The 26,661-nt window shown below is 46.8% G+C and overlaps 1 protein-coding gene across 1 annotated transcript in view; it reads left to right on the plus strand.

Moving 5' to 3' along the window:
- Positions 1-216: 216 nt before the first annotated feature.
- LOC120997536 (zinc finger protein 501-like) overlaps positions 217-26,661 on the plus strand; it is a 31,844-nt gene continuing 5,399 nt past the window's right edge. Inside the window, exons 1-3 of the mRNA XM_040427623.1 lie at positions 217-430; positions 911-1,060; positions 1,144-1,267. Coding sequence (XP_040283557.1) covers positions 359-430; positions 911-1,060; positions 1,144-1,267 — 346 coding nt within the window. The 5' untranslated portion in view covers positions 217-358. The remainder of the gene's footprint in view (positions 431-910; positions 1,061-1,143; positions 1,268-26,661) is intronic.

Genomic DNA, 26,661 nt, shown 5'->3' on the forward strand with positions numbered 1-26,661 from the left:
CCGCCCATCTCGTACAGATCACGTGAAGAACGTATTCTCAGCCCCGCCCCTCCTGATCACATGGCAGTGACATCATCACAGGTCCTACATTACCTCTTCTCCCCACTGCTGAGCCCCGCCCCTCCTGATCACATGGCAGTGACGTCATCACAGGTCCTACATCACCTCTTCTCACCACTGCTGAGCTCCGCCCCTCCTGATCACATGGCAGTGACGTCATCGCAGGTCCTGCAGCTCTTGCAGTGCACAGATACAGAGCAGGTCCTGGTCAGGGTCTCTCTTCTTCTCTCCAGAATCCCCCTTTATCCCCGGGGTCTCTCCTTGTCCTGGAGGATCTCCTCCAGCTCCTCCACCAAGGATGGACAGGAAGGAGATCAGCAGAAGAATATTAGACCTCACCTTGGAGATCATCTCCCTGCTGAGCGGAGAGGTAAACCTTTCTAGATTTCTCTCCTCTTTATTGTATTCTGGAGAATCCATCATAGGAAGTGATAGGAAGAGGCTCCTGGAGAACGGCCTCCAGACCTTCCAAGGGACGGAGAAGCTGAAGATCGGCCACCGCGGAGCCATGAGGAGGGAAGTAGGCAGGTTGTCCCCAGTGTGGCCTGGAGGGAGGATTTCTACCACTAGTCTGACATCTAGATGATACTAGAAGAAGGAGGCCTCCACTACGTCTAGAGGAAAGAAGGCTTCTCCACAACATAGAGGAGGAGTCTTTACTGTAAGAGCAGGGGGACTATGGAGCTCTCTGCCAGAGGGAGGGGGATGGGGGATTCTCTAGAAGAGTCCAGAAGGGGCTGGAGGGGAAGAATATTCCAGCTTCTAGGGACTAGATTACTGGAGATGGGGCCATGATCCCGGGAGGGATTCTGAGGGGAGATCTGGAGTCAGTGTCTCTCTCCATCCACAGGATTACACCCTAGTGAAGAAGACATCGGGGAGGACTCCCATCATCCAGGAGTCAGGAGGGTGGACCCCCATCACACAGCCTCCCCCCCTGATACATGAGGAGAAGATCCTAGAACTCACCCACAAGATGATGGAGCTGCTGACTGGAGAGGTGACCCTGCTGGGAATACTGGGAGGTTCTCCAGTAACAGCACTGGAGGGGTCTGGGTGATGACGGTGTCATTGTGTTGTCAGGTTCCTGTAAGGTGTCAGGATGTGGCGGTGTATTTCTCCATGGAGGAGTGGGAGTATATAGAAGGACAGGAGGATCTGTACGAGGAGGCCATGATGGAGGAGCCCCGGCCTCTGACATCACCAGGTGAGAGGAGACGAGTTGAGAAGAGGCCGTGTTAGAGCCTCGGTCCGGTCAGGTGCAGTGTGTACACGCATGTGTGATGACGTCATGTGATTTACTACTTGTTCACAGCGCCCCCCGCGCTCCTATATCGGTATATAGTTGTGCTGCCGTGTTGAAGCTTTACCGTAACTGCTGCAATGGAAAAATGCCTCGACTATTACACCTGTGTGTCGGCGCGCTCTGTCTTTTCCCCGCTACCGTTCCTGATGTTCCTCTCTCCAGCTGCTCTCACCTTTCCTTCTGTTGTCTTCTCACCTGTGTGTCGGCGTGCTCTGTCTTTTCCCCGCTACCCTTCCTGATGTTTCTCTCTCCCGCTGCTCTCACCTTTCCTCCTGTGGTTTCCTTCTCACCTGTGTGTCAGCGCGCTCTGTCTTTTCCCCTCTACCGTTCCTGATGTTTCTCTCTCCCGCTGCTCTCACCTTTCCTTCTGTGGTCTCCTCACCTGTGTGTCAGCGCGCTCTGTCTTTTCCCCTCTACCCTTTCTGATGTTCCTCTCTCCCGCTGCTCTCGCCTTTCCTTCTGTGGTCTCCTCACCTGTGTGTCGGCGCGCTCTGTCTTTTCTCCGCTACCCTTCCTGATGTTTCTATCTCCCTCCGCTCTCACCTTTCCTCCTGTGGTCTCCTTCTCACCTGTGTGTCGGCGCGCTCTGTCCTTTCCCCGCTGCCCTTCCTGATGTTCCTCTCTCCCGCCGCTCTCACCTGTCCTCCTGTGGTCACCTGTGTGTCGGCGCGCTCTGTCTTTTCTCCGCTACCCTTCCTGATGTTTCTATCTCCCTCCGCTCTCACCTTTCCTCCTGTGGTCTCCTTCTCACCTGTGTATCGGCGCGCTCTGTCCTTTCCCCGCTGCCCTTCCTGATGTTCCTCTCTCACGCCGCTCTCACCTTTCTTCCTGTGGTCTCCTTCTCACCTGTGTGTCGGCACGCTCTGTCTTTTTTCCGCTACCCTTCCTAATGTTCCTCTCTCCCACCGCTCTCACCTGTCCTCCTGTGGTCTCCTTCTCATCTGTGTGTTGGCGCTTTCTGTCTTTTCCCCGCTACCCTTCCTGATGTTCCTCTCTCCCGCTGCTCTCACCTTTCCTCCTGTGGTCTCCTTCTCACCTGTGTGTCGGCGCGCTCTGTCTTTTCCCCGCTACCCTTCCCGATGTTCCTCTCTCCCGCCGCTCTCACCTTTCCTCCTGTGGTCTCCTTCTCACCTGTGTGTCGGCGTGCTCTGTCTCTTCCCCGCTACCCTTCCTTATCCCGCGCTCTCACCTTTCCTCCTGTGGTCACCTGTGTATCGGCGCGCTCTGTCTTTTCCCCGCTACCCTTCCTGATGTTCCTCTCTCCCGCCGCTCTCACCTTTCCTCCTGTGGTCTCCTTCTCACCTGTGTGTCGGCGTGCTCTGTCTTTTCCCCGCTACCCTTCCTGATGTTCCTCTCTCCCGCCGCTCTCACCTTTCCTCCTGTGGTCTCCACACCTGTGTGTCGGCGTGCTCTGTCTTTTCCCCGCTACCCTTCCTTATCCCGCTGCTCTCAACTTTCCTCCTGTGGTCACCTGTGTATCGGCGCGCTCTGTCTTTTCCCCGCTACCCTTCCTGATGTTCCTCTCTCCCGCCGCTCTCACCTTTCCTTCTGTGGTCTCCTCACCTGTGTGTCGGCGCGCTCTGTCTTTTCCCCGCTACCCTTCCCGATGTTCCTCTCTCCCGCCGCTCTCACCTTTCCTCCTGTGGTCACCTGTGTGTCGGCGCGCTCTGTCTTTTCCCCGCTACCCTTCCCGATGTTCCTCTCTCCCGCCGCTCTCACCTTTCCTCCTGTGGTCTCCTTCTCACCTGTGTGTCGGCGTGCTCTGTCTCTTCCCCGCTACCCTTCCTTATCCCGCTGCTCTCACATTTCCTCCTGTGGTCACCTGTGTATCGGCACGCTCTGTCTTTTCCCCGCTACCCTTCCTGATGTTCCTCTCTCCCGCCGCTCTCACCTTTCCTCCTGTGGTCTCCTTCTCACCTGTGTGTCCAGTGGAGGCTTTTGTTTGATGTGTTCTTTCAGGGGTTGATTAAACTTTCCTCAGATCCTCCATGTAATTTCGGAGCTCCGGCCGGATGCGCTCCTCCTCGTATGTTTGTATTCGCGCTCCTCCGAGCGCACAGGTTGCAGGTAACGGATGCGCTTTCCTTCATCAGGGACGGTGTCCTGCTCTCCTTATGTCCCCTTCTGCCGGTCTTCATTCAAATGCAAACAACTCCACTCTTCAGTCTGTCAGGGATCAGCGAGTTCATATTCAATATCCACTTTGTTTCAAATCTGGACTAGGGTTGTTTCGATACCAAAATTTTTATTCGTTTTCGATACAATAAAAAAGTATTGCGATATCATCGATACCATTTGATAACACGCGAAAAAAATTAAATGCCAAAAAAGCCGCATGCATTCCGCATTTTATGGAACGCCCGGCCCATAATAGAACAGTCCTATCCTATTTTTTGGGGGGTCAAGGTGACTAAAAAAATCGTGCGGTTTTAATTTTTTTATTTTACGGCGTTTACCGCATAAGAGAGATTTTTTTATATTTTGATAGTTTGGACTTTTCGGACGTGGCGATATGTAATATGTTTATTTATTGTTTATATATTTTATATGTAATATTGGGAAAGGGAGTGATTTATTCTTAATATTTTAATAACGTGCCCTTCATTACACCGACACCTCCGTATCTATATCACCCCTTCAGTCTGCCGTGTAATATGGTCTCGGATTCTTGGACTATAACTCCCATTACTACTCTCTGTCTCCGCAAAAAACGGATCTGCAAAAAATACGGATGACTTACATGTGCATTCCGACATACAGAGTATCTTCCGTTTTTTGGCGGATCCATTGAAATGAATGGTTTCGTATAACCCTAACCCTACACGGAACGAAAAAAATTTAATGTAAACGGAAAAAAAAATGTTTGTGTGCAACAGTCCTTATAACTTGTGTGATAGTTGGTGGGATCATCACCTCATCCGCGTTCTGCGCTCCTTCTCACTAGAACGTTCCTCTCTAGTTCTCCGCCTCTTATCTGCTCTTCCGATAATTCTTTCCCGAATCCTTTACTCTGAATTTCCTTCCTGACACATCTGCCGCTGCTTCATAAGCATCCATTTTACCGCGATTCCTCCTCATGAGAATGAACTGATTTTTGGGGCGTTCTGCAGCCATTTGGGGAGACGACTGCTTCTCCTGAGTATAAGACAGTTTCAGTCAGTTGGTTTATTTTACATTTTTGTCTGAATTTTATTATTTTCTATATAAACAGTAAGATCTGATAAATGAATACTTGTTTGGCCATAAGTTGGAGTAAACCCTGGAAAGGTTTTTTAATGATAATAAAGATAAATATTTTTAAATACCCCCCCCCCTCCCCCACACACACACTACAAATTATATCTTCGATGAATCTCCACCATAGGACCGCCCAGAGCTTGCCCTCCCATTTCCCCACATACAGTTTAGCATACCCCGGTGTGAACCTCGTCCCCATCGCGGTTCCCCATTTCTGGAGGTAATAATCCCCTTCAGAGATGAAATAATTATGATTTAATATAAAAAGGATGCATTCCCCTAAAAACTCCCATGTGTGACTGGGCATATTCCCCATTTCCCCAGTCGTCTCCATGACGCCACATCCTGACACAGACTTCCTTTGATAGGACAGGAGGTTTAAATCCCTGTCCCTCCCCCACCAGGGTGTTTCCTGTCCTACCAGTGATGGGTGCTGGGGAATCTGAGGGGTTCCTGGCAGTACCTTTTTTATTTTCTCCTTTTTAACCTACAATCACCAGGCCGAGGGTCGGATCCAGGGTGCGGCTCTCCGTCCCTCCATTCAGGCCTGTGCCCAGGACCCAGCTTTTTCAGGTCCCTGGTGAAGCTCCCTGTTGCGGCGGCCCAGGCTGGTGAAATGCACAGCGGTAGAGCAGCCGGAGAGATGCTATGACGCGATCCTCTTCGGCTGCCGGGTGGTGAAGTTGGATGCCGGGGGCGTGGGGTGCCACAAGTAGCTAATCGCACAGTGCTTCCCTTTTAAGATGCGGCCCAGCTGAAAGACCCCATGGACAGAAAGGCGGAAAGTCTTCTAAACAAACCTGGGAAGCCACAGCGGTATTTTTTAAGCCGGGGGTAGCTGTGACTTCTGTGGCCCGCACCCTAAATGATGATGATGATAATGATGTATAGTCTTGTGTACACGCAGTCTTACCCTTCGGGCCTCGATGCGCTTAGCTGACTAATTCAACAGGGAGGAAAAAGAGAAAGCAGGACACTTTTTACCATGGGCCACAAACGCCTAGAGAATGAGGCACCTATTCCAGAGACAAATTTCCTAGCACTTATCAAATGGAGAGTCAAGAAAAAGGGGAGGAAGGTAGGGGGATCTCAAGGTTCAAAGGGTTCGGACGAGATATAGAGAATGTGAAGAAAACAATTTAATAAACGTGGGGAAAAAGTATCTTTAAAATAAAAGAACATTACCGACCGTGAATTTATAGACTAAGATTTAAGAAAACCCCCAAAATTATATAAACCAAATAAGTGTTATATAGGAAGATCAAACGCCTGTTTGAAAAGTAAGGTTTTCAGTGCACGTCTGAATGAGAGAAGACTGGGAATCATTTTCAGGGCCAGAGGTAGGTGGTTCCAAAATCTGGCCCTTTGAGCCGAAAAGGATCTACCTCCACGTCTGATCTTATTAACTTGCGGGATGTTAAAATTCGCCGAGTTTCTAGACCTCAATGTCCTCAACGGGGCGTACCTGGTGAATTTACGTCGCAGGTACAAGGGCCCCACACCATGGAATACCCTATGCATGAAGCATCCAATCTTGAACATCACCCGTTGTTGGACGGGGAGCCAGTGCAAGGCATTAAGAGAGGGAGTGATATGCTCTCGGCGGGCAGCACCCGTTAGGAGCCTTGCTGCGGCATTCTGCACAAGTTGAAGTCTATGCAAGTTCTTCTTAGGGAGTCCCATGTACAAGGCATTACAATAGTCCAACCGACTGCTGATCGCTGCTCCGACCAAGGCTTTCCTGAGAGGGGATTCGATGTATCTTAAGATCCTTCCCAGAAGTTTCAGCTGGTAGTGGCAGGTACTAACCACCTGATTTATCTGAGGGGCCAGGGTTAATCTGGAGACCAAGACCACTCCCAAGTCCCTGACCTGGGTGGCTGTCTCAGGGACAGGTCCAAAAGACAATGGCCATTGGGGTGCTGAGGGTGTAATTTTCTGGTCACTGAATGTAATACATTCAGTTTTAGTGCCATTAAGCTTTAGATAATTGGCACTCATCCAGTGATCGATCTCCAAGAGACATCCGGCGAGATCGACTTGATCAACTGTTCCTTTGGCAAGCCTAAAGTACAGTTGTGTATCATCCGCATAAACATGAAACTAAAGATTGTGGCTCCTGATGATGTCGGCCAATGGTCTCAGATAGATGTTGAACAAGACTGGGGATAGTGCCGAGCCTTGTGGTACTCCGCAGGACAGTGGGAGATCGGTTAAGTGAAATACCCCCAGCTTCACTCGTTGTACCCGGTCCTGGAGAAATGAGACCACCCATGCCAAGGTCTTTCCATCTAATCCGGCTACCACTTTCAACCGGTTCAATAACACTTGATGGTCAATAGTGTCAAAAGCGGATGATAGGTCCAGAAGGACTAGGACCATGGAGTCGTTCTGGTCTAATGCCATCAGTAGATCATCCTGGACATTGACCAGGGTCTGGCTGGAGCAGTTAGAGCTCCATCTAGTGAATAAGACCTGAGGGATCAGATTTTAGGAAGCCTCCCACTCCTGAAGATGGTGACCAGTTTTCTAGCAGATGTATCCGCTGAGTCAGTTCGTCTTTTGACCCGCACTGCAGTACGATCCAGTACCATTCAGAGAGAAGTTTGGTTAAATCCCTGGTCAGGTGATTTGGCATCTAAAAACAAATTGATATCTCTTCCCTTTCATAGTCAATCCAAGTTTGGTCCAGACCTTGATAAGATCTTAGGCCCCTTTCACACGAGCGAGTTTTCCTCGCCAGTGCAATGCATGACGTGAACGCACAGCACCTGCACTGAATCCTGACCCATTCATTTCAATGGGTCTGTGTACATGAGGTTTTTTTTTTCACGCATCAGTTCTGCGTTGCGATAAAAATGCAGCATGTTCTATATTCTGTGTCTTTCACAAAGTCCTGGCCCCATAGAAGTGAATGGTGCTTCAGTGAAAAACACATTGCATCCCCAAGCAAGTGCAGATGCAATGCGTTTTTCACTGATGGTTACTAATGTTGTTTGTGAACCTTCAGTTTTTTTATCACGCGTTGTGAAAAACGCATCAAAACGCATTGCACCCGCGTTGAAAAAACTGAACAACTGAACGCAATCGCAGACAAAACTGACTGAACTTGCTTGCAAAATGGTGCGAGTTTCCCTGAACGCATCAGGACCTAATCCGTCACTCGTGTGAAAGAGGCCTTAGAGTATGCCACGGATCAGAAGAAGGGGTTTCTGGACGACAAATCTCGCTCCAGGGCCCAGTTTTTTCATTTCGGACAATACCATCACCATAAGGAACAAGGGAAAGGAAAACGGGGAGGTGGAGATATGGAAAGGAAGGAATTTCCTTTTTAATCCCAACAAGGGGGAAGCCTCCTCCTCCCCAAAACAATGACGCCATCCAGGTGGTGGGGAGACTCAGCTCCTTTATAGACACCTGGGAGCAGACCATTATAGACCCCGGAGTAAACAACATAATAAGAGAAGGGTATCGAATAGAACTTCAGTCTCCTCCCCTCAAAAGTTTGTCGAAACCATTCTCCCTCCAGGTCAACAGTCCTGCCTGACCTCAAGCATAGAAGATGTTTTGCATTTAGGGGCAATAGAACTAATTCCTCAGGTAGTACAGGGCAGGGGTCATTACTCCAGACTGTTGGGGCAAAACACCCTACTTCTATGATTGTCGGGGTCCCAATTGAAGTGTCCTTATGAGGGCTCAGAGAGCTGACACAGACGCACTGTTGAATCAGATTCTCTTCCGTATTCCACACAAGTATACATCTTTATATCACTATAGATAATCACAGACAAATCAGGCCCACCACCAAAGGGGTGGCAATCGAAACTAGTGATTTGATTAGTTATTTATACACTGCTCAAAAAAATAAAGGGAACACAAAAATAACACATCCTAGATCTGAATTAATTAAATATTCTTCTGAAATGCTTTGTTCTTTACATAGTTGAATGTGCTAACAACAAAATCACACAAAAGTAAAAAAATGGAAATCAAATTTTTCAACCCATGGAGGTCTGGATTTGGAGTCACACTCAAAATTAAAGTGGAAAAACACACTACAGGCTGATCCAACTTTGATGTAATGTCCTTAAAACAAGTCACAATGAGGCTCAGTAGTGTGTGTGGCCTCCACGTGCCTGTATGACCTCCCTACAACGCCTGTGCATGCTCCTGATGAGGTGGCGGACGGTCTCCTGAGGGATCTCCTCCCAGACCTAGGGTTGAGCGATATACCGGTATCACGATATACCGCGGTATTAAAAAAACGGCGATATGGCGATATCGCCGTTTTGTAAATACCGCGGTATTTCGTGACGTCATAGGAGCGGTCATGTACGCTGACCGCTTCTAAATCTGCGGCCGCCCGCCCCAGCATGAACCGATACGGGACATTTGCAGAGTACTTCTACTCGTGCAAATGTCCCCGATACCTGCTGGCCGCTTGCGGCGGCGCTCTTAGCAGTTCGGCCGGCGTGGGGGAGGGAAGGAATTCTGTGACTCGCATTTCCTGCACCCGACCTCTGAGAGGACGCTGTGATCCGCGCAATTAACCCCTCAGGTGATCACAGCGTCCTCTCAGAGGTCGGGTGCCGGGAATGTGGGCAGTGCCCCCCTCCTCCCTCCCCCCCCAGTATTAATCATTGGAGGCCACAGGGTCGTCCCCCCATCATTGGTGGCAGTGGGCCCCCCCTCCTCTCTCCCTCCCCAGTATTAATCATTGGAGGCCACAGGGTCGTCGTCCTCCTCCTCCCCCCATCATTGGTGGCAGTTTGCAGTTCCGATCGGAGTCCCAGCAGTGTAATGCTGGGGCTCCGATCGGTTACCATGGTAGTCAGGACGTCTCCTTGTGGCTGCCCCCATACAGTGTAACGTCTCCTTGTGGCTGCCCCCATACAGTATAATGTCTCCTTGTGGCTGCCCCCATACAGTATAACGTCTCCTTGTAGCTGCCCCCATACAGTGTAACGTCTCCTTGTGGCTGCCCCCATACAGTATAACGTCTCCTTGTGGCTGCCCCCATACAGTATAACGTCTCCTTGTGGCCCCCCATACAGTGTAACGTCTCCTTGTGGCTGCCCCCATACAGTATAATGTCTCCTTGTGGCTGCCCCCATACAGTGTAACGTCTCCTTGTGGCTGCTCCCATACAGTATAACGTCTCCTTGTGGCTGCCCCCATACAGTGTAACGTCTCCTTGTGGCTGCCCCCATACAGTGTAACGTCTCCTTGTGGCTGACCCCATACAGTGTAACGTCTCCTTGTGGCTGCCCCCATACAGTGTAACGTCTCCTTGTGGCTGACCCCATACAGTGTAACGTCTCCTTGTGGCTGCCCCCATACAGTATAACGTCTCCTTGTGGCTGCCCCCATACAGTGTAACGTCTCCTTGTGGCTGCCCCCATACAGTGTAACGTCTCCTTGTGGCTGCCCCCATACAGTATAACGTCTCCTTGTGGCTGCCCGGCTGCCCCCATACAGTATAACGTCTCCTTGTGGCTGCCCCATACAGTGTAACGTCTCCTTGTGGCTGCCCCCATACAGTGTAACGTCTCCTTGTGGCTGCCCGGCTGCCCCCATACAGTATAACGTCTCCTTGTGGCTGCCCCCATACAGTGTAACGTCTCCTTGTGGCTGCCCCATACAGTGTACATCTCCTTGTGGCTGCCCCCATACAGTATAACGTCTCCTTGTGGCTGTCCCCATACAGTATAACCTCTCCTTGTGGCTGCCCCCATACAGTGTAACGTCTCCTTGTGCCCCCCCCCATACAGTGTAACGTCTTCTTGTTGCCCCCCATACAGTGTAACGTCTTCTTGTTGCCCCCCATACAGTGTAACGTCTTCTTGTTGCCCCCCATACAGTATAATGTCTCCTTGTGGCTGCCCCCATACAGTATAATGTCTCCTTGTGGCTGCCCCCATACAGTATAATGTCTCCTTGTGGCCCCAAGTGTTTTTTTCTTCTAAATGGGCATTTATCGCGATATATATCGTTATCGCGATAAATTTCTTAATATCGTTATCGTGGGAATATTTTTGATATCGTCCAACCCTACCCAGACCTGGACTAAAGCATCTGCCAACTCCTGGACAGTCTGTTGTGCAACGTGACGTTGGTGGATAGAGCGAGACATGATGTCCCAGATGTGCTCAATTGGATTCAGGTCTGGGGAACGGGCGGGCCAGTCCATAGCATCAATGCCTTCGTCTTGCAGGAACTGCTGACACACTCCAGCCACATGAGGTCTAGCATTGTCTAGCATTAGGAGGAACCCAGGGCCAACCGCACCAGCATATGGTCTCACAAGGGGTCTGAGGATCTCATCTCGGTACCTAATGGCAGTCAGGCTACCTCTGGCAAGCACATGGAGGGCTGTGCGGCCCTCCAAAGAAATGCCACCCCACACCATTACTGACCCAATGCCAAACCGGTCATGCTGGAGGATGCTGCAGGCAGCAGAACGTTCTCCACGGCGTCTCCAGACTCTGTCACGTCTGTCACATGTGCTCAGTGTGAACCTGCTTTCATCTGTGAAGAGCACAGGGCGCCAGTGGCGAATTTGCCAATCTTGTTGTTCTCTGGCAAATGCCAAACGTCCTGCACGGTGTTGGGCTGTAAGCACAACCCCCACCTGTGGACGTCGGGCCCTCATATCACCCTCATGGAGTCTGTTTCTGACCGTTTGAGCAGACACATGCACATTTGTGGCCTGCTGGAGGTCATTTTGCAGGGCTCTGGCAGTGCTCCTCCTGTTCCTCCTTGCACAAAGGCGGAGGTAGCGGTCCTGCTGCTGGGTTGTTGCCCTCCTACGGCCTCCTCCACGTCTCCTGATGTACTGGCCTGTCTCCTGGTAGCGCCTCCATGCTCTGGACACTACTCTGACAGACACAGCAAACCTTCTTGCCACAGCTCGCATTGATGTGCCATCCTGGATAACCTGCACTACCTGAGCCACTTGTGTGGGTTGTAGACTCCGTCTCATGCTACCACTAGAGTGAAAGCACCGCCAGCATTCAAAAGTGACCAAAACATCAGCCAGGAAGCATAGGAACTGAGAAGTGATCTGTGGTCACCACCTGCAGAACCACTCCTTTATTGGGGTGTCTTGCTAATTAAAAACACAGAAATATAGTGGCAATTCTGGAGGAGCTGCTCAACCCCTAACACTGTAGCGTGTTTTTCATTGGGGAAGTAGCCCCACCACATGTGGACCGCAGCAAACGACTATCCCCAACAAAAAATGCATATGGTGGAGGATGTCGGTGCGGTCCACATGCACCACAAAGGCATCCTACACAAAACGGAGCATTGTGCGGATGAAAATATAATCATATAAATCACAGAAAAAATGCACCAAACGGATATGCCACTGACTATACTGGCTAGTCATAAATGCAGATATTAAAAGCTGAGACTTTTGCCAATATATTCCTGTCAGGAAAATATCGGAGCCCATCATGCACCACGTCAAGGTCACTCAGCATGGCAAGGGGTCCTACCACTACGCTAACTATGGTGTTAGGGGTTGAGCAGCTCCTCCAGAATTGCCACTATATTTCTGTGTTTTTGTCTTGTTTTATATGTGGTGTATGTGCCTTCACCTGGCATTCAAACACTCTTTTGCACCTGGTAACCTCCATCACATGGTCTGATATGGGTGTGGCTTACAGTCTGGCTTTGTTCACATTGCACTAGTTGTCCTACTAGGCGGTTGTGTGGAAGCTTGGCTGTGAGCTGGATTACATCACCTTCAGACCTTGTTCACACCATAGTTAGCGTAGTGGTAGGACCCCTTGCCATGCTGAGTGACCGTGACGTGGTGCATGATGGGCTCCGATATTTTCCTGACAGGAATATATTGGCAAAAGTCTCAGCTTTTAATATCTGCATTTATGACTAGCCAGTATAGTCAGTGGCATATCCGTTTGGTGCATTTTTTCTGTGATTTATGTGTCTTGCTAATTGCCTATAATTTCCACCTGTTGTCTATCCCATTTGCACAACAGCATGTGAAATTGATTGTCACTCAGTGTTGCTTCCTAAGTGGACAGTTTGATTTCACAGAAGTGTGATTGACTTGGAGTTACATTGTGTTGTTTAAGTGTTCCCTTTATTTTTTTGAGCAGTGTATATGGCAATAATGGTTAAAACCTTCTGCAGCATCTTATCTCAAGGTTAGTATTCTCCAGCAGTACATCCCGAAACACAGAGAGAACACAACTCTCTCTCTTGTATGTCAAACTCTGATAAGGGAGCGAGGGAGCTGCTTACCTTGGCCTTGTAACTATCAATACACAGAAACTGCCATATCTTCACAGCTGTCTCAGTAATTTTCCACATATGCACAAGATGAAGGACATGTTTATACAAAATGGATTCTCATCCCTCACAATTCCCCCATTTTGAGATATCTTGGAACTGACATCTTAACCCAGAGGTTCTTCAGGTGGGATAGGTCCAACTGCCAGCCGGAGGCCAGATTCCCTCTCAGGTATTGATGCAGTTCCCAAAACCTCTCAATAATCCTGGTAGTTTCTCCTTTTGGTACAGAACCTGTTGTTGCACATAAACATAAGCCTAATCCCAGCATATACTACTATTATAATCAACACTACTTGCATTATTGTTTGTCTTGCCACCAGGGAGCCTCCAACCACCCTGCTATGGGGAGAGGGACTGCAGTGGGGTTATACTTTTGATCATCAGGCCCTGGTCTTTGTGAGACAAACTGCCAGCAAGACATATGAATAAGTTCTTTAAAAGTCAAAGGGATTGCCAGATAAGGCAGAGTTCTTGAACTTCTGGGACTGTGAGTACAGATCCAACAGTCCTTAATTATACTGTCAGTGTCATTGAGTGCTGTAAACAGCACCTGGTGGTGTCAGATAAGTGCATTGTCCCAGTTATCCTTCAGTGGTTGGTACAGGGCCGTTGTTCCCAGGATTAGGGCGGCCATCAGCAGGAGGATCCTCATCCTTGGGTGTCAGAACTTTCTTGCAGTGAGAAGCGTGTATTCAGTTAGGCTTTCCTTCAACCTTTACTGCTGTATGAGTAGTCAACAGGACTTGGAAAGGACCATCAAATCTGGGATCCAGGCCTTTCCTCACTCAATCCTAATCTGGAGGCACTTCAAAACAGAATCTCAAATAGGGATAATCCTGTCTTTCTGTTTGGAGTGTTCCTGACTGAGTATAAGGGTAAGGGCAAAAACTCTGGCCAAGGCCGCTGCATGGCTTTCTGGATTTTTAATTTGAGCATGCCATTAAGGCACTCATCGCGGCCGCTGCTTTGGGGATGGTATGCTGTATGGAAAGCTTGGGTGACCCCTAAAGCCTGCATCACTTCCCTCATTACTTCTCCTGTGAAGTGGGAACCCCTGTCTGATTCAGTAACTTCAGGGACACCATACCTGCACACCAGTTCACTGGCCAGCTGATTTGCCGTGATATTTGCCTTTGCTACTGCAAAGGCTTCCGGCCACCATGAAAAGAGATCAACACACACAAGAACAAGAACAAATTCCTGTACTCCTACCTTAGGCAGTTGTATATGGTCTATCTGCAGTCTCTGGAATGAGTAAAGTGGCCTGGGGGGTGCTTGCTTGGAGTCTTCACCACTTAACCGGGATTGTTCAATGCACAGACCATACATCCTTGTACAAACCGAGCGGCTACTGTAAAAAATCCTGGAGCAATCCACCCTGCATTGACCACACTTACCATGGCACCTTTTGATAGGTGAGTGGGCCCGTGGGCCTCCTGAGCCATAGCTGGGTATAGAGGCCATGGTAGACACATTTTGTCCTTGTTTCTCCAAATTCCATGTTCATCAGGTTTTGGCCAAAGTTCTTTTTCCTAAGAAGGGGCTTGTTCGAGCATTCTTTGAAATGTACTTACAGAAATGTCCTCAGGTCTCAAGGCTCTCACCAGGGTGGCATCAGCATTTAGTGGCTGGAGTGCAGCTAGTTTGGCTGCCTTGTCTGCTCAATCATTGCCTTTTGCTTCCACCGTGGTACATCTTGTATGAGCCTTTACCTTAATAATAGCGACCTCCTCTGGTAATAACAGAGAGTCCATAAGTTCAAGTACAGAGTCTTTATCTTTAATTGGCTGGCCTGCTGATGTTAGAAAGTCTCTAGCCGGCCATATGGGTCTACAGTCGTGGCCAAAAGTTTTGAGAATTAGATAAATATTGGAAATTGGAAAAGTTGCTGCTTAAGTTTTTATAACAGCAATTTGCATATACTCCAGAATGTTATGAAGAGTGATCAAATGAATTGCATAGTCCTTCTTTGAAATGAAAATTATCTTAATCCCAAAAAAAACCTTTTCACTGCATTTCATTGCTGTCATTAAAGGACCTGCTGAGATCATTTCAGTAATCGTCTTGTTAACTCAGGTGAGAATGTTGACGAGCACAAGGCTGGAGATCATTATGTCAGGCTGATTGGGTTAAAATGGCAGACTTGACATGTTAAAAGGAGGGTGATGCTTGAAATCATTGTTCTTCCATTGTTAACCATGGTGACCTGCAAAGAAACGCGTGCAGCCATCATTGCATTGCGTAAAAATGTCTTCACAGGCAAGGATATTGTGGCTACTAAGATTGCACCTCAATCAACAATTTATAGGATCATCAAGAACTTCAAGGAAAGAGGTTCAATTCTTGTTAAGAAGGCTTCAGGGCGTCCAAGAAAGTCTAGCAAGCGCCAGGATAGTCTCCTAAAGAGGATTCAGCTGCGGGATCGGAGTGCCACCAGTGCAGAGCTTTCTCAGGAATGGCAGCAGGCAGGTGTGAGCGCATCTGCACGCACAGTGAGGCGAAGACTTTTGGAAGATGGCCTGGTGTCAAGAAGGGCAGCAAAGAAGCCACTTCTCTCCAAAAAAAACATCAGGGACAGATTGATCTTCTGCAGAAAGTATGGTGAATGGACTGCTGAGGACTGGGGCAAAGTCATATTCTCCAATGAAGCCTCTTTCCGATTGTTTGGGGAATCTGGAAAAAGGCTTGTCCAGAGAAGAAAAGGTGAGCGCTACCATCAGTCCTTTGTCATGCCAACAGTAAAGCATCCTGAGACCATTCATGTGTGGGGTTGCTTCTCATCCAAGGGAGTGGGCTCACTCACAATTTTGGCCAAAAACACAGCCATGAATAAAGAATGGTACCAAAACACCCTCCAACAGCAACTTCTTCCAACAATCCAACAACCGTTTGGTGAAGAACAATGCATTTTCCAGCACAATAGAGCACTGTGCCATAAGGCAAAAGTGATAACTAAGTGGCTCGGGGACCAAAACGTTGACATTTTGGGTCCAAAAACTCCCAGATCTTAATCCCATTGAGAACTTGTGGTCAATCCTCAAGAGGCAGGTGGACAAACAAAAACCCACTAATTCTGACAAACTCCAAGAAGTGATTATGAAAGAATGGGTTTTATCAGTCAGGACTTGGCCAAGAAGTTGATTGAGAGCATGCCCAGTCAAATTGCAGAGGTCCTGAAAAAGAAGGGCCAACACTGCAAATACTGACTCTTTGCATAAATGTCATGTAATTGTCGATAAAAGCCTTTGAAACGTATGAAGTACGTGTAATTATATTTCACTACATCACAGAAACAACTGAAACAAAGATCTAAAAGCAGTTTAGCAGCAAACTTTGTGAAAACTAATATTTGTGTCATTCTGAAAACTTTTGGCCACGACTGTATAGTCATGTGCAATACCAAAAGCATACCTTGAGTCCGTGTAGATGTTCACCTTCTTCCCCTTGGCCAATTTCCACGCCTCAGTGAGTGCCTTCAGCTCTGCCTCTTGCACTGACATGTGAGGTGGCAGTGGTTCAGCTATCCCTACCTCATGCTGTGTAACCACTGCATATCCAGTGTTAAACCAGCCGTCCTCTCCCATCAACCTGCTTCCATCTACAAAATACCCCAGATCGGGGTTGTCAATGGGTTTTTTCATGCACATGATTAAATCCTGACGTTTCTAGTTGCATTAATTGTACACAGTCATGGAGGTCATGTTCCATCATGTCATTTAGGACGCTGCCCATACCTTCTATGCCCCCTTCCCCCATTTCTGAATCTGTGATTAGTAACAAAGTAGTAGGATTCAGAGTAGTACATTTACTTTATTGGGAACAGCGATGTATTAGCGGGAGATACTGTTTTTATCAATACACTGGCTTGGAGAAAAGCATCAATTTGACTGGCCACTGCTATCTGCTGGGCATGACTGAGGGGGTACTGCTTCACTCGAGGGGGCTGACATCCTGGCTTAAGATGCACCATAGCTGGAGACACAGAGTCTTCCAATGTCTGTTTTACATGTTGCCCATAAATCCTTCGGTACCACCTCAAGAACAGCCTGGTCTACAAGGGTTAATTCTGATGGTTCATTCTCAGGCAGGGTCAGTGTCACTATTAATGGACTTAATACTTCCTCTGGGGTCCCAAAATCTACACTGGTAGTGCCATCGGGGTAAAAGTGTATGTGGGCTCCCAGAGCTTGCAAAACATCAGTCCCTAAAAGAGGTTCTGGCAGGTTTTCTTTAACTAACAATTGGGTAACAACCGTACTGTCTTTTATCTTTAGTTTAACTGGCTCGGATTCACGGACAAAAACAGTTTCTCCTGTAAATCCCACAGCCAGTACATAACAAGGGGTTAACTGATGTGGTCGCAAGAAACTCTGGTCTACTACTGTTTTGGCTGCCCCGGTGTCAACCAGGAATGGTACTGCCTTTCTGTTTCTGAGTATACAACAATCTACCTCGCACAACTTCTCCTCTCCATCCCTCAGTTTCAACCTCACAAGCTACTTTTATCCATATATCAACCACTTCTTCACATCCACGATCCTTTATCCAACCACAATGCATCCTCCTGAATCTTTCCCAGTCTACTAGGTTAAAGGGCTTCTGTCACCCCACTAAAGTCATTTTTTTTTTTGGGCTAGTTAAATTACTTATCCTGCGATATATGAAAATATAATGGTGTTACTTACTTTGATTCAGCAGTTTCTTCTAAAAACGAACTTTTATAATATGTAAATTAGGTCTCTACCAGCAAGTAGGGCGGCTACTTGCTGGTAGCAGCTGCAGAAAACCGCCCCCTCGTCGTGTTGATTGACAGGGCCAGCCGGGATCTCCTCCTCCGGCCAGCCCTGTCGGCATTTCAAAAATCGCACGCCTGTGTTCATTCTGCGCAGGCGCTCTGAGATGAGGAGGCTCTAGAAGAAACTGCTGAATCAAAGTAAGTAACACCATTATATTTTCATATATTGCAGGATAAGTAATTTTAACTAGCCCAAAAAAAAAAAAAAGACTTTAGTGGGGTGACAGAAGCCCTTTAAGATTCCCATACATCATCCCTGCCTTCTCCAACACTCTGTCCACATTCTTTAGACCCTCCTTACCTCTTCATTCCTTTACCAATGTTTTAGCTGTCTTAAAACCTTCAGGTACACAAAAATTATTCCTCATTGCTCTTCAACTGTATGAGAACAACTATAGAAAGTAACAAAATTCAGACATCTGTTTCCTCAGAGCTTCCTCACTATATTACCTAGTGTACTCTGTACTGAGATTTTCCTTTCTATAATGGTCTGCAATGTTCCAAACACAGTAAAGAACAAACAAGAAGTATACCGTGACTCCTAAAGCCAAACCATAAACATCCCACTCAAAGTTACTCATGATTAGAAACTAAACCCAACAATCATAGGTATATTCAACTTTCAAGGTTCTTTATCAATATAAACTCGACTGTAAAAGGACTTTATACGTACATTCCTTCAACAATCCCTCAAACTAGACAACAGATATAATGCAATATGAAGTCTCTTACTTTAAAGTGCTGGTTTTTAAATCCGTCCGTCCCGCTCCGGACTATCCAAGTTGTCGGGAGATCGATGAAGTGTCCTTTAGTCGAGCCCCACGTTGGGCGCCAAGTTTTGTTGGGGCAAAACTCCCTACCTCTATGATTGTCGGAGTCCCAAATTGATGTGGATGTACGAGCGCTCGGAGAGCTGACGCAAGACACACTGCTGAATCACGTTCTCTCTCTTTATTACACACAAGCATACATTTTTATAACACTACAGATGAGCATAGACAAAACAGGCCCCCGCCAAGGGGGTGGAAATCGAAACTAATGATTTGATTAGTTATTCATATAAGGCAAAACTTCCGCACTATACTTACAAAGTTTTTACCTTGGTCTTGTAGCTATCTATATACAGAAATTGCCATATCTTCACAGCTGGCTCAGTAATTTTTCCACATATGCACAAGATGGAGGACATATTTATACAAAATGGATTCTCATCCCTCACAAGACTCTTTGTTATTAAAAAAAAACAAATGGCAAATTCAGCACTATAATAAATCTAAAACCAGTAAATAGATTTATTTAATGTCAAAAATTCAAGATGGAGACGGTGAAGTCTGCTGTAAAATTAATCCGGAAAGGAACGGTAATGGCCACACTAGACCTAAAGGATGCCTATTACCACATTCCAATCCATCCCAAATCAAGGTGTCTTCTCCTGTTTGCTGTTCCACTACCGGTTCACAATTATCATTTCCAGTTTACCTGTCTCCCATTTGGAATCTCGTTAGCTCCCAGGATATTCACAAAAATCATAGCGGAAGTGGTAGTAAGTCTCAGACAGAAAGGCATACTAGTAATCCCATACCTAGACGATCTGTTAATAGTGGCAGACAACAGGGAACTTCTCCAGGATCATCTGCAGTCCGTCTTGTCCCACCTCCAGACTTTGGGATAGGTAATAAATTGAGAGAAATACAGACTATTACTAGAGAGTCTGAAAATATTCCTTTGAATTTTGCTACATTCCAATTTTCAGAGATCGTTCCTCCCTGCTTAGAAGATTCAGGATCTAAAGAACAAAATATGGCAATTCCACAGAAGCCTCATATGCACGATCAGGGAAAGCATGAAGATTTTAGGAACCCTGTCATCTTGTATACCCGAGGTAGCCTGGGCCTAGTTCCACATGAGAACTCTTTAGCAGTTTGTTCTCAGAAAATGTAACAGATCTCAAACGACTCTGGAGCAGAAGATTATCCTGACCAAACAGTTCAGGAACTCTCTGGATTGTTGGCGTCAGGACAGAAACCTAGAAAACTGAGTATTTTGGGAACAGAAAACAGACATTACTTAACAACAGATGCAAGCTCCTGGGGCTGGGGAGCCCATGCAGCTCGAGAAATGTTTCAGGGGACCTTGTCCAACGCCATAAAACCTCTTCCATCCAATTTCAAGTAACTAAGAGCAATATGGAAGGCCCTGAAAACAGCTCAAAGTCATATAAACAATCATTATGTCTTTGTACATTCAGACAACTCGACAGTGGTAGCGTTCATTCAGAACCAGGGGGGAACGAGACACCGTCATCTACAAGGTCTGTCACACCAAATCTTCAGTTGGCCAAAAAAGAATGTGACATCCCTTTCAGCTGTACACCTAAAGTGATCACTCAATATAAAGGCAGATTTCCTCAGCCGACGGAATCTAGATCCAGGCGAATGGTGTCTTGGTCGAGAAGCTTTCCAGTTGATCACAAATCAGTGGGGAACTCCGGCTCTGAACTTCTTTGCTTCAAGGAGGAATCACAAAGTGGATGCCTTCAGTCACAACTGGTCTACGGATCTGGTGTATGCGTTCCCTCCGTTTCTACTGATTCCCAGAGTCCTGCAAAAGAGAGAAGTGTACTCTGATCCTAGTGGTGCCTAATTGGCCCAGGAGAGGTTGGTTTGGGCTTCTGAGATCCCTCAGTGAGGAAGACTCTATTCTTCTGCCCCAGAGACCTGATCTATTGACCCATGGACTGATTTCCCATCCAAATCCCCGGATTCTCAAATTTTTAGCTTGGATTCAGAGGAATCCATCCTGCTCAGGTTAGGTCTGCCCGAAAGGGTAGTGAGAACTTTGTTGCTTAGCAGAAAAACGAATACATCTAGAGCTTACTTAAAAGTGTGGAAGAAGTCCGCTTCCTGGAGCGGGGAGAAGTTCAATCAGTCATCCCCTAATATTCCTCTCATCTTAGCGTTCCTTCAGGAGGGTTTAGATTTGGGTCTAGCCCCAAACACCCTTAGAGTTCAGAACTCGGCTCTAGGTGCCTTGTACAACACCAGCCTAACTGATGTACCTTGGGTGGCCAGGTTTTTAAAAGCAGCAGATAGGATTAGATCTACAATAAAAAAAAACTTGGTAGCACCTTGGAATCTGAATACGGTTCTATTAGGTATTTCATCTTCCCCTTTTGAGCCAAGACATCATAATACCATCCTTTTGTGCCAATCCTACTAATAATCAGGAGGCTACATACCATAATCTAGATGTCAGACGTTCAGTCTTGCAGTACTGGAAAGTAACAAGAAGCTGGAGAATAGATAATAACCTGTTTGTTCAATTCTGTGGACCAAATAAAGGGAAAAAAAGCGGCAAAAAGTTCAATTTTCCGCTGGATAAGAACGATCATTACTGAAGCGTACAAGGTGGTAGGAAAGTAGGCCCCCGTTTTCCTTAGAGCTCACTCTACTAGGGCTGTTTCAGCTTCTTGGGTGCGGAGAGATCTTCAGCCTCCTTAGAACAGATTTGTAGGGCAGCTACCTGGAAGAGGGCCCATACTTTCACAAAACACCACAATTTAGATGTGTTTGCCAGTGAGGATATGGCCTTTGGACGCAAGGTCCTTTGTGCTGTAGTCCCTCCCTAGAATTTTTTTCTTTGTTAATTCTCAGCATTTGCTGTCATGGAGACGACTGGGGAACATAGTATTTGTCACGGCCTATGGTGTACGCTTTGACACTGTTGCCACACTTGCGGTTGCCCGCGGCAACGTGTTGCTGTGAGAGCATGCGGTGGCAGTGTCTCGGCCTTCTGGGTGATTGCCGTGACATGGTTGCCACGCATGCTGTTGCCGGTGGTTACGTGTTTGGTATGCTTGTGTGTGCACTTCCCCTTTAAGTTGTAGCCTCCCTCTGTCTGGTGCTGTAAGGGTTAACTCCCTGACTGGGTGTGGTCACTTGGCTTATATCTTTTGTGGTTTCCTGGCTAGAGTCAGTTGTACTTCAGCTGTGGTTGGTGCTGGAGATCTGCTCCAGTCCAGGGTGTTCCATCTGTCCAGTGAGGGCCACCCTTGTGGTCATCAATGTTATCCCGGTGTCTCCTTCCCTTCCTGTCCCTATTTGTATGGAGTGGGTTATGTTCAGGGTGTTTGTATGTCTTATTTGGTGTTACATGTCTGGTGGTGTTTGGTGTCCAGCATGTTTACTAGACATTCCCCTGTCTCATGTTTATTGCAGCTATGGGTGTCCTAGGTTCCTGTGTGGTTTGTGGTGTGTGCTGTGTCCTTAATGTTGGTGTGGACAGCAGCACTAGTGCACGGGTTCCAGTCAGTGTGTCTGTGGCAGGTAAGTGTGTTATTGGTTTCGCTTACCTGCCATCTCTTTATGCTGTATGTGTTCCCCTCTCCTTGCAGCCTGGCCTCAGATAGAGACTCCTGTTCCTCCATTACTGGGATGAACAGGTCGTCTCTTCCCTGCTCCTTGGTGAGGGATTACCAGGGCGACTTAGGGTCTCTAGGAATCCAGAGTATGAGTCGTCCTACCATCGGGGTCCCCTCATACGGTGAGGAGTCAGGGAGAGGATTAGGGACGCTGTAGGAGGGGACCTGCTCCCTTATTACTCCTTTTGGCCAGGCTGATCACCTTTTACCCTTTGATACCGCACGGTGGGGGGTTTCCCCCACTCCCTACCGTGACAGTATTACACTCACCGGTAGTCCGGTTTCCTGGAAGTCTCCATGACCGCACATATTTCCCACCCTATCTTCTTTACGTTTTGTTTTATTATTCCTTTATCCTGGTGCCTATTAAAAATACACTGGTGGTGGAGGAAAGAGGAGGGGATTTAAACTTCTCCTGTCCTATCAGGAAAGTCAGGATGTGCTGTCATGGAGATTTCCAGGAAACCGGATTAACCGGTGAGTGTAATACCCATTTTTGGATGCTTCACATCCTGTTTTATTAATATATACAGTCAGGTCCATAAATATTGGGACATTGACACAATTGTAACATTTTTGGCTCTATACACCACCACAATGGATTTGAAATGAAACGGACAATATGTGCTTTACCTGCAGACTGTCAGCTGTAATTTGAGAGTATTTACATCCAAATCAGGTGAACGGTGCAGGCATTACAACAGTTTGCATATGTGCCTCCCACTTGTTAAGGGACCAAAAGTAATGGGACAATTGGCTTCTCAGCAGTCCCATGGCCAGGTTTGTGTTATTCCCTCATTATCCAAATTACAATGAGCAGATAAAAGGTCCAGAGGTCATTTCCAGTCTGCTATTTGCATTTGGAATCTGTTGCTGTCAACTCTCAAGATGAGATCCAAAGAGCGGTCACTATCAGTCAAGCAAGCCATCATTAGGCTGAAAAACACCACAAACCAATCCGAGAGATAGCAAAAACATTAGGCCTGGCCAAAACAACTGTTTGGAACATTCTTAAAAAGAAGGAACGCATCGGTGAGCTCAGCAACACCAAAAGACCCGGAAGACCACGGAAAACAACTGTGGTGGATGACAAAGAATTATTTCCCTGGTGAAGAAAACACCCTTCACAACAGTTGGCCAGATCAAGAACACTCTCCAGGAGGTAGGTGTATGTGTGTCAAAGTCAACAATCAGGAGAAGACTTCACCAGAGTCAATACAGAGGGTTCACCACAAGATGGAAACCATTGGTGAGCCTCAAAAACAGGAAAGCCAGATTAGAGTTTGCCAAACAACAACTAAAAAAGCCTTCACAGTTCTGGAACAACATTCTATGGACAGATGAGACCGCGATCAACTTGTACCAGAGTGATGGGAAGAGAAGAGTATGGAGAAGGAAAGGAACTGCTCATGATCCTAAGCATACCACCTCATCAGTGAAGCGTGGTGGTGGTAGTGTCATGGCGTGGGCATGTATGGCTGCCAATGGAACTGGTTCTCTTGTATTTATTGATGATGTGACTGCTGACAAAAGCAGCAGGATGAATTCTGAAGTGTTTCAGGCAATATTATCTGCTCATATTCAGCCCAATGCTTCAGAACTCATTGGACGGCGCTTCACAGTGCAGATGGACAATGACCCAAAGCATACTGCAAAAGCAACCAAAGAGTTTTTTAAGGGAAAGAAGTGGAATGTTCTGCAATGGCCAAGTCAATCACCGGACCTGAATCCGATTGAGCATGCATTTCACTTACTGAAGGGAAAATGCCCCAAGAACAAGCAGGAACTGAAGACAGCTGCAGTAGAGGCCTGGCAGAGCATCACCAGGGATGAAACCCAGCGTCTGGTGATGGCTATGCGTTCCAGACTTCAGGCTGTAATTGACTGCAAAGGATTTGTAACCAAGTATTAAAAAGTGAAAGTTTGATTTATGATTATTATTCTGTCCCATTACTTTTGGTCCCTTAACAAGTGGGAGGCACATATGCAAACTGTTGTAATTCCTGCACCGTTCACCTGATTTGGATGTAAATACCCTCAAATTAAAGCTGACAGTCTGCAGGTAAAGCACATTGTGTTAGTTTCATTTCAAATCCATTGTGGAGATGTAAAGAGCCAAAAATGTTAGAGTTGTGTCGATGTCCCATTATTTATGGACCTGGCTGTAGGTTTTCTAGTTTTTATTTATCTTGTAATAATCTCGGGGCTTCCTCCTGATATTGGTCTCTATCCATTACTACTATCTCGCCCCCTTTATTGGCGGGCGGACAGTGATTTCCTGATTCTCTCGTAATGACCCGATGGCTAGATTTTCTTTTTTGGTGAGATTTCCTCTGAAATTTTTATATTTATTCTGAGTTGTGCATATGAGAAAGTAAATTCAAGGCGGCACTGCCTTCACTGACGTAGCCTTCAATAGTAAGAAACCGTGAGTGTGGTACGATGTACTCTGTTGCGTGGTGCTCAGCGACACAGATGTTGAGGCAATAATGCACAATAAGGAGAGAAAAGATGAAATAATCGCGGCACTCACCGGAGTAGAAAAAATGTTGCTGCTTTATTAAGGCTTCCTTAGAAGACGATACATAAAGGATCCAGGGGCGGACACACGGCGACGGCCGTTTTCGGGCCGCGAGGAAGCGCGATCCCACGCGCGAAACGGCCGTCGCCGCTTGCAACAGTGTGTCCGCCCCTGGATCCTTTATGTATCGTCTTCTAAGGAAGCCTTAATAAAGCAGCAACATTTTTTCTACTCCGGTGAATGCCGCGATTATTTAATCTTTTCTCTCCTTATTGTGCATTATTCTGAGTTGTATTTACTTCCCTCAACTCCCTGATCACCAGATGTTGAAATGTATTTAAAGACTCCGTATATTCATTGATTGGGTGAAAAGCGGATTTCAGCGTATGATCTGCTTCTTTTCGTGCTTATCCTTATTATCTACTTGTTTTTGTCCTTTCTTTTTTTTAAACACTTTTTGAGGGCTATTTCTCTAATGAATTTTGAGACCCTTCACCAATAGTTCTTTCTCTCGGTCGTTCGGGGACCATTTACTTAGATTATACATTTTTTGTTGTTACTTCTCCTCCTCTGAGTTAATTTTGTTTGCCTTTTATTTTTGGGGTGTTGCCCCCCTCTGCCCCCCCTTCTGTTTCTTTCTGTGAAAAACATCATGTTTAACAGGGGTTTTTCTTACTACCTTTTGTTTGTTTCCACTAGTCCCCCTCTCTTTTCTCGTTTTCCTTCACTCTGCGTATTTTCACTACTATTTGCCCTTTCACTTTCTTTCTCCTTCAAGTTGGCTAAGATTTTATCTGTGTTCCTTGTGATTTCTCCCTCTTCTAATATCTCGTATCTATTAAATATCGCTCTATCGCCCTCCGATACTTCCTATCGGCTTTCTTATTGTTATCTCCGGGACAATGGTATATGTGGTGTATTATTCACATACTTCACTGCATTATAGTATTCCTCCATCTCATCCCCATTGGTTTCATCCACAGCCCCACGTTCCTCTGATGTTCCTCTATTACCTTGTTCTCATCATTCAATTCCTCGAATAGGAGATTCTCTATTAAATTTTGCAATTTTTTTTCCTTTCTTTCAAATTCTATATTTCGTAATTAATTCTTAACCAACTGACTGAAACAGTTTTATATCCAGGAGAAGCAGCCATCTTCCCAAATGGCTGCAGAACGTCCCAAAAATCAGTTCATTCTCATGAGGAGGAATCGCAGTCAAAAGAACGATTATGAAGTGGCAAATGTGTCAGGAAGGAAATTCAGAGTAAAGGATATGGGAAAGGATTATCGGAAGAGCAGATAAGAGGCGGCGAACTAGAGAGGAATGTTCTAGTAAGAAGGAGCGCAGAACGCGGATGAGGTGATGATCGCAACAATTATTACACACGTTTTAAGGTTGTAGGGATTTGGAACCAAAACCCCCAATATGGAGACAGAGAGTAGTGATAGGAGGTATAGTTCAAGAATCTGAGACCATATTACACGGCAGACTGAAGGGGTGATATAGATATGGAGGTGTCGGTGTAATGAAGTGCACGTGGGGGGGACTAAGAGGCCATTACATTGAAGAATAAGAGAAGACCATGGAGGAACTCCGACAGCGATCCATGGATGCGGAAGGGAGAGGAGGAGACTCGTTAAAATGATGTCCAGATTCAAAACTAAAGAGTGGAGTTGTTTGCATTTGAATGGAGGGGACATAGGGAGAGCAGGATACCATCCCTGATGAAGGAAAGCACATCCGTTACCTGCAACAGTGACGAATACGAACATACCAGGAGGAGTGCTACCGCCCACAGCTCCGAAATTACATCGAGGATCCAAGGAAAGTTCAATCAACCCCTGCAAGAACACATCAAACCAAAGCATCCGCCAGAAACACAGGTGAGAAGGAGACCACAGGAGGAAAGGTGAGAGCGGCGGGAGATATTGGCATCTCCTCTTCTGCACATGGAAAAGACATCCTGACCCTTAAATACTCTGCGCTGATCACCGCTG

Source organism: Bufo bufo, chromosome 4, assembly GCF_905171765.1.
Source record: "Bufo bufo chromosome 4, aBufBuf1.1, whole genome shotgun sequence".
In the NCBI taxonomy this organism is placed as follows: Eukaryota; Metazoa; Chordata; class Amphibia; order Anura; family Bufonidae; genus Bufo; species Bufo bufo.